We start from the raw sequence: 9,235 nt of genomic DNA on the forward strand, positions 1-9,235 counted from the left end.
TATACTCCATTACTTTTTAGAAATAAAACTACTGATTTTGATCAGCTTCTATTACAGTGGGCAACCATGGTTATTTCCCTCAACTTAATTCTTTGAACCTTTTTATCCATTCAGATTGACTTCTTTTGTGGATATCAAGATCCACTAGATTTTATATAATCATGCCAACTTTTCACTTGAGTTTTGAGCTGACGATTTCTCTATATAAAAAAAATATACATTTGCTTAAAGCGATCCATTTGCCTTTGGTGGTGCCATCCAATTTTGAAAATTTTGGTACCGAAAAAGAAGCCAAGTTGCCAACCACGCTTAAATTCCTACACTATCATCATCTTCTTTGTTTTCATTTTCCCTTTAATAATCCAATATATAAAGTTTATTTGTCCGATTAATTTGAATTCACATCTATTTTCAAGACTCGATCAAAGACTATTGATTAAAAGTGAAGACATCATAAGCATCCCATGACATCTCTGGTTGATCCTTCACTAGCATTTACACTGTATCTACACTATATTGACTTTCTTTATTTAGAACAATTTTTTTTTTTTGGTCATTTTAAACGATTTTCGCTTCTCTATTAGGAGTCAAAATCACTGGGTTAATTACGCAAATAGTCATTTAACTTGTAACATTTTTGCAGTCAAGTCACTAAATTAAATTTTATAAGTTAAAAATCATTGAATTTTCTCCAATTTGTTTGGAAAATGACTTTGGTGGAAGACCCACCGGACCATATCTAACAGAAATCCTACTTGGCATTCCACTTAATTAAAAGATGCCAAGTGGCTTTCTATGTCAGCCCCACATCATAATACCGTAGCATCTCAAAGACTTTAATTTCCACCCTTAAAAAAAAAAAGAGAGAGAGAGAGAGAGAGAGAGAAGATAAAAGAATCTTTCCTAGGAAAATAAAAAATAATTCCAACAATCCCATTGACTTAAAGGGGGAAGAATTTGCGATGCTAAGCTCACAAATGTGGAAAAAAGGGACTAAAAATAAAATCAGCATTCAAGGTAATTTCTTGAAAAGCTTCAATTAAATTAGGGCCACTATATTTTCTGCGTACAAACTGTTTGATGCATTGTCTGAACAAGAAATAGAATTTCAGTTTCCACTAATATTAGAAAATGCAGAATGCAAGACAAAATTCCAATATTTCCATTCTTGCCGAAGAGATTATTGTGGATATTTTCTTAAGATTACCTGTTAAAACTCTCTTGCAATTAAAGTGCGTGTATACATGCTGGCGCACTCTGATTTCAAACCCCTGCTTCATTTCTGTGCATCTCAAGACATTTCATTCAGACCCTAATGACCATTATATCCTTGTTCAGACTCGTGCAATAAATGGTTTGATGTTGACCCCTTTATGAAGTCCGAGCTGCTTGATAAAGCTTATTGAACCCTATGGCTCTGATTATTCTGTTGTAGGTTCAAGTAATGGCTTGGTTTGTCTTAGCTCTATTTCTCGTAAATTAATTTGCCTATGGAACCCTTCGATACATCAATTTAAGTTGCTCCTTATGCACAATATTAAGGCTCAAAAGACACGTAAATGTTACGTGAGTGTGGGTTTTGGATATGAAAAAGAATTACGAAATGTCGCGAGATTGTGAAGAGAGTTAAGACTGATGTTTGCTAAAATGTGACTACCTCTAGTTGTGATGCAATTGTTGAAGGGCTTACGATCAGTTATATGAAAATCAAATGAACCTCATAAAAGCGTTTCGCTCGATCTGGCGAGCGAGATGTTCGATAATTCCAGTCAACCAAGTGTGGTTGTTGAATCTCACAGTTTTAAGGCCATGTACTATCAAGGGTCACTTGCATTGCTTGCATACTCTTCACACGATGAATTCAAAAAGTGTCTTGAGGTTTGGATGATCGAAGGTGGTAGCTGTGGAGAGCATGTATGGCAAAAGAATTTCACCTTTGGCACGGGTTTCGATTTTTCTACGCATTGGGGTCTTACCAGTGGAGATGTAGTAGTTGAAAATGCTCCAAACATGCCGTTCTTGTTCAACTTGAGAACAAAACAATGTAGGATCATAGGAACACATGTTATTCATTCAGTTTTCTACAATACTGAGAGCCTTTTATCGGTTAAGGGCTTCAATTCCATAGAAGAAAAGGCATGATAGAGCTAATAGGTACATTAGCTGAACTGAAGTAAGTGTAGCAATTCCAACATATTATATTGTAGTTTTTCTTGTATGTGTTTCATATACATTCCTATCATAGTTCTGTATCTAATCTATCATAGTTAGCTTAGGGATTTAAATGTTTAATGACTGGCGTCATCATACCTTCATGTCCTTGAGTTTATTAGTTCTTAATCAACTAGTTAGAGATGAAATTTGTTAAAGGAAAACTCAAACTTGTATTAGAACTTATGGGCTGCCTTGGATCACGTTTTTGATGTGTTGTTGATGGAATCCCCTTGTGTATGGATAGTAGTTAAAGTTATTGTTATATTGTTGTTTAGATACTTCATGAATTTGGAAGGCAGAAGTGTATAAGATATCGTATATGAAGCGTTTATTAGGACTGTCTTGGTGTATATCGTATATGAAGCGTGTATTAGGACTGCCTTGGTGTATACTCTTATATATTGATGGTTTGAGTTTAGAAATATTCCCAAGAGGTTATTGTTGTTGTGTTGGCTGTTGGTTGAGCTGTGATGATTAATGAATCGGGGAAATGCTGCCCGTTTCATTTTAGAATCGATTTATCGTTTGGTATACTCGATATATTAGCATCGTCTAAATTCATACTTATATTTGTTTGTTATAGAATTGGCGTACTAGTTACGACGAGTTCGTTGTCAGAGTGTATAGGTGACCCGAGGTATGTAATGGTTATCCTTTATTTTCTTGGCATGATTCCGTAGATAGTAAGTGCTTATTGAATCTTAAAGAAAGAAAACTATTGTTTAGAGCTATCATAGAGAGTGTAACGCTTCTAGATGTGGTATTGTATCTTCCGAGGGATTTCTATCCGCTCCTTCGTTCATTTTTAGTAGAGAGTTAGAAAGAGCCATGTTGACATCTTCATATATGTTAGTTTACACATGACATGTCGACATCTTCATATATATATATATATATATATATATATATATATATGTTCTTTTTTTCCTTAGCACCGGCCACTTGGTCGGTGAGATGACATATGCCCGCCTACGGGTCGGTGAGACGAATCGTTTGCCCCGGCCGACGGGTCAGTGAGATAGATTGCCGCTGACGGGTTAGTGAGATTTTCCAATTGTCTGGCCACTTGTTCAGTGAGATATATGATATTATTATATTGCATTTCATATGAGACAGGTCAGGTGAGATATTCAGGGCATTCTTTGGCCTCCAAATTATTATGTTTTCAGCTCAGCTTCATTTTCAGTTATCTATTACCTTACATACTCGGTACATTATTTCGTGTTGACGTCCATTTTGGCGGGGGCGCTGTATTCATACCTACAGGTACAAATAGACAAACTAACAGACCTTCCCAATAAACAGGACCTGATATGAGCTGATTGGTGAGCTCCCTTTGTTCGGAGTCGTCAGGTCTTTTGGAGTCTTTTTTTTGTGATTAGATTGGATGGGTAGGCCTGGACCCTGTCTTGACCATGATACAATTATGCTTTCTCTAGAGGCTTATAGACGAGTCATGTATATAATGTGCCAGTGTGATAGCCTCACCGGCTTTGTATATGTTTATTTTTTTTTTTTTTTTGGTGGACGAAAAATATTTTATTTATTTGTCACCTACAGTCTATTACATAGCTCTCCCTTTTGTTTTCTATTCATAGATTTGCTTTCTCTTTCTCATTACTTTTCCTGTACGCATGCTCCTTTTCCCGCAAGGTTAGGTAAGTAGTCTATCTATCCAACTTCTCTCTTTTTTGACTCGTCTTTTTTGCCTATCGGCGGCTTTTCCTCATTTTGCATTCTTGTTTGAGTTGTCGCATCCACCCTTCAATTGTTGGCATTTTCAGGTCCCATACTGCTTTGTTTCGTGCTTTCCATATCCAATATACCAAGTTGTTGCTAGCGTGGCTGTAGCTATCCCCCTACACCTTCTTCCTTGTATGCTTCGTGCCACCCTTTTCCATATCCCTTGTATATCTGTATGTTGCACCCCTGTACCTATCCACTCAAGAGTTGCTTTAAGACATTTCTTGGAGAAGTTGCACTCAAAAAATAAGTGTTGGACAGTCTCCTCATGGTCCCCACATATAGCACATTTATCATCCGGCTCATGCCAAGCCGGTACGCCGAGCTTTAGTCATTAGCCTTTGGCGCATGACTAGCCGGCTTATTATAAAGCCGTGCTTTGGTCAAGTTATCTTTGTTCCATACCCACCTGCCCCATTGCCATGTTTCCCTCTCTCCCATTCGCCATTTGTACCCACTTCCTATAGTGTATTTCCCTTGAGCTTTCAACCACCCATTCTGCACAAATCCTGGACCATAAATTTCTCTCATCTTGCATATCTTTTCCAAGATCGTGAAGAGTCCATCGGTGGGGCATACTGCCACCATTCCTCTCCTTTTATGTATATATGGCTTACCCACTGCACCCAAAGAGTGTCAGCTTTCTGAGCAATGTTCCACACATATTTTACTATCGCTGCCTCATTCCATTTAACACAGTTAAGTATCCCCAGACCCCCTTCTTGTTTGGCTCGACACACCAAGTCCCATGCCACTAAAGGGAGTTTTGTTTGTGGCGGTCTTGCCATCCCATAGAAAGTTGCGGCATAGTGCCGTTATTCCTTTGAGCACTGGGGGAGGATGAATATCGAGGACCAATAAGTGTGTATATGCATTAGAACCGAATTTATCAACAAAGCTGCGCCAGTATAGAGGTGCTCGGTTCCCCAACATTTTATTTTTGTCGCCATCTTGTCCAAAGAACATTTTCGCCGAGTTTAGATATCTTTTTGTCGAGATTGAACGCCTAGGTATCGAAAAGGAGGACCCTTTTTGATATCCTCGTCGATCTACCAGTCCGCAGTGGTTTGCGTGGCATATTAGCACCGAAAATGTTTGATTTGCTTGCATCGGCATAATCCAGAGGTGTTGGAGAATGTTTTCAGTCCTCTAAGCATTAGTAGCACCGACTGAAAATCCCCTTTGCTAAACATTACTACATCATCGGCAAAACAAAGGTGGTTTAGTTTCATACTCTTACATTTTGTGTGAAATTCGAAGCCTTCCTGCTCAGCTACTATGTTCATTATCCTTGTGAAGTATTCCATACAAATGACAAAAAGTAGTGGCGAGATTGGGTCTCCTTGTCTTAATCCCTTTTTTCCTTGTATTTCCACAGTCCACCATTGATTGCTATTGTGTATTGGACCGAGGTTAGGCAAGCTCATAATCCATTTTATGCATTTTTGTGGGAATTCTAGAGCATGCAAAGATTTCTTTTTACAAATCCCCATTCGACGAGTCGTATGCCTTCGAGATCAATCTTGATCAAGCTGTACCGCTCGTGGTCCGTTTCCTATTATATAATCTAACGAGGTCCGGCATATCGATGTTTTGGACTATTGTTCGCCCGCCACAAAGGCACTCGATTTGCCGAGATGATGCTTGGGAGGACTAGTTTCAACTGCTTTTGAGAGTACCTTTGATATTACTTTGTAAGTTGTGTTACAGCAGGCTATGGGCCTGTAGTCACCGATGCGTTTCTGCATGTTCCGATTTTGGTATAAGATTTAATACAGTGTTATTCCACACCTTGAGTATTTTCCCTCAAGTTTCAAAAAACTCTTTCACCCCCCGGAGATCCGTGTTTACTATGTCCCGGCCAGCCTTAAAAAATTGGCTTCCATAGCCATCCGGTCCCGTGCCTTGTCACCGCTACACCCCATAAGGCCTTTTTTTCACCTCGACCTCGTTACCTCCCCTATTAGTATCTCTTTGTGATCTCGCTTCAAGGACGAGTTTTTTTAACTGTGGCACTGCACACATGAGTTCTTTCAGCGTTTGAAGTACCTAATAGCGCAGTATAGAAGTCTAGAAATGCCTTAGCTACCCCGGGAGGGTCCGTCACACTCAGCCCACTGCTGTCTCTTATGTTGAACACTCTATTTTTATTCCTTCTTACTTTTAGCATATTATGGTAAAACGCTGCATTTAGATCCCCTTCTGTCAGCCAGTGGAGCTTACTTTTCTGTTTGAGGAATTGAATCCTTGCTTGATGTAATTTGTGGTATGTTTCCGCTAGCTGTATCTCCGTTTGAATTAAGTCTGCATTTGTAGGATTATGCTGCAGTGCAGTTTGGCATTCCTCCAGCTCTGTTTTTGCTTTGTCTGCCTTGATTTCCACCTCATTGAAGTGTCTCTTGTTTATGCTTCGGAGGGTACCTTTCAATCTATTTAGTTTGCCCACCAGCTGGAACATTTTAGTTCCATCAATTCTTTTCGTCCAGTTCTCCCTTACTTTTTGTTGAAAATCCGAGGCTTGACTCCACATATTAAAGTAGTAGAATCTTGGTTTTGTTCTTTGGGTGCCATCTTCCCAGTTTAGCATTGCTGGGCAGTGATCCATAAGGCCTTCATTCCCAAAGTGAACCTCAGAGCTCGGTAATGTAGTGAGCCAGTCTCCATTAACTAGGACCCTATCTATTCTACTATAGACCCTTTTATCATCCCTTTGTTTGTTGTTCCAGGTGTAAAAGCACCTGATGACCTCAGTTCAACCAAGGAGCAGACAGCCACACATTTTTTAAAATCCCTGATTTCCGCTGCTGTGACAGGACGTCCCACTCTTTCCTCTTTTTTTAGTACACAGTTAAAGTCCCCCATAACAGCCCAGGCCCCTCGTATTGAGCCCTGTATTTGCTCTAGGTCTTGCCATAGATCCCTGCGTAACGACTGGTCATTAAAACCATACACAATTGTTATACTAAACTTGTTTCTTGTACCCCTATGCTCCACTTCATAAAGGCATTAGTTGAGCCGTTGTCTTTAGAATGTTGACATTAACTATTAGATGTTTCCACAAAGATCCAAATCCTCCCACCTTGGTGATGGGACAAGTTCGAGCTAAAAGCCCATCCAGTACAAAGATTAAGAGCTGCTTGAGTAGCTTTTGCTCTCTTAATCTCTCGTTTGTGGAGCCCAAACGATTTACTTGTAATATTTCTCGCCGCTATCCCTTCTATTCGTTTGTTCCAAAAACCTATGCTATATGTTTATTTTGATTCATCATAGCAAAATCGCCGCTTATCGGGCCCAATTGGGTTTTTCTAAACGAGCCTGGATACTTCATTTTTTTAGTCCAACCAAGCCAACCATAAATTATTCTAATTGAATTATTCTAATTGATAATAGTAATATGAATCCAAAAAATGGATCTAATTGCACTACGCTCCAAATTTTTGATGATTCAATTTATCTTTCTTGGGCGAAACGGGGATATCTCGATCGGGAGAGAGAAATACTAAAACGTAACAATTTTTTTTTTTTTTTATTGTCTTTATAATATTCATATTGGTTTTTATCGTCAATATCTTTCTCTTTCGTGTCGAAAGTCCCCCTTGTATAGGTTCCTACCTTATTATTAGAAAAGGAGAAATTTTGGTACGTTTTTTGATTCGAGGCGGATCCACGACATTAAACAAATACTTCAAGTCCAACTAAATAAATTATTCTATTTACGGGCTTGCAATCAATAGTCAAATTTTTTTCAATTTTTTTTTTCTATCGTCTTTATACTATTTGTTTATATAGTGTGTGAAGTTAACTAATGGAAAGTGCCTATGAATTAGTTCCAAGATTCAAGGTTTTTATCGGCCGTTCACGTGTGTCGGGGAATAGGCGGTCTAACGACCCCTTGTATAGGATGTACTTGCTTTTCCCGTTTCTTCGATTAAGATTAAGGGTTGGTGTTCTATTTACCCACCTATAGTCAATCAATTCCTTTTTTCCGCGCACGAAGTTTATATAAGAAGTCTAATAGATCCATTGGCGGGGGTGACTAACTGTGGTTCGGCTGTCCCACCCTAAGGCTACGATCCGTTGGCTACGATCCGTTGGGAAACTCACCTGGATCCACTTTCCTCCAAGAGCCATACCGATTGAGAAGGAGATAAAGTTGAAAACAACCGAGATCGGATCTCTCACGGAAATTCTTAGGCCCCAATGTGGTCATTATCCATGTCTTTCTTGTACCCTTGAACAGAAAAGCAAATCTCATGAGAAATTTTTGGAGTTGTCAAATGAGAAATTGGATAAGGTTCATTCCATTCCTATTCCTAGCCACTATCGTTTTCTTTTTTTTATCTTCTTTGTTTGTTAATCGGTTCCATTGATTTCTTTCAGGCCCTACTTTCAAAGGTTGGGTTCTCTGTGGGGGGTCGAGCCCTCTCCTTTGCATTATGTAAGTGGGGCTGCTCGGGATCCGGAGGTCTGACCTTCGCCATTCTTTTAGTCGTTAGGACCCTGATTACTGCCGAGGCCGAATCAATAAAAACCATGATGGCTCCTTCGGGGGCCGGGGCCTCTGGCTCAGGATCAGGTGAGGGCGCTGGAGGAAGGGGCTTCGGTGGACGGATTTATTTGGTGATTTATTTGGAAGCAGTTCCCCTCCTAATTCCGAAGCCAGTGCCAACCAACCGGCCCCGGACTCTCCCAACCCCGGTGAACCCGCAGCGCCGCCTATTGCTGGTGTGTACCATCCCTTACTGGAGGATGGGCAGAGGCGTCGAGAGCTCGGTGATTATCTTCGCTATAAGACTATCACGCATCCCTTGCCCGAAGACATTTTGGAGTCTATTATTGAGACCCAATTCGAAACAGAGCTAAAGATCGAGGAAGCTCTTCGTTCGGACAGGTTCAAAAGATTCCATTATTGAAAAGAGGCACCGATTAGGTGGGCCCTCTTCTATCCTAAGGGTGAGGTACTCTCATTGCATACCTACGCGAAACACCTTAAAGTAATGAAAAAGCACGGGACCCACCGTAGCCAGCCTTATAAAAAAGTTTGGGATGAATTGAATAAAGGAAACTTGTTTCTGGACGTTCAAGGAATCAAAAGAGAGAGACTGGTAGAGCTCATCTTTTCTAAAGCGGCATTCTCCCTTCTATCTATCAACAATTGAATTATGGAACTTTCTCCCCGAGTGCGAACTAACAAGTCTATTAGAAAGTCGAATTAGCAACTTTTACACGAATTTTCAAGTGGATGAAATCGGTCGAGTGGTCTCGGTTGGAGATGGGA

The 9,235-nt window shown here is 39.9% G+C and overlaps 1 protein-coding gene across 1 annotated transcript; it reads right to left on the bottom strand.

Annotated features, from left to right (window-relative positions):
• Window positions 1–5,944: 5,944 nt before the first annotated feature.
• On the bottom strand, window positions 5,945–8,088 carry LOC132047721 (uncharacterized). Its single transcript, XM_059438725.1, has 3 exons — window positions 8,062–8,088; window positions 7,037–7,059; window positions 5,945–6,695 (listed from the first exon to the last, which is right to left on the bottom strand). Exons 1-3 carry the CDS (start codon window positions 8,086–8,088, stop codon window positions 5,945–5,947), a joined length of 801 nt encoding a protein of 266 aa, XP_059294708.1.
• Window positions 8,089–9,235: the final 1,147 nt, after the last annotated feature.

This window comes from Lycium ferocissimum, chromosome 2, assembly GCF_029784015.1.
Source record: "Lycium ferocissimum isolate CSIRO_LF1 chromosome 2, AGI_CSIRO_Lferr_CH_V1, whole genome shotgun sequence".
Lineage (NCBI taxonomy): Eukaryota > Viridiplantae > Streptophyta > Magnoliopsida > Solanales > Solanaceae > Lycium > Lycium ferocissimum.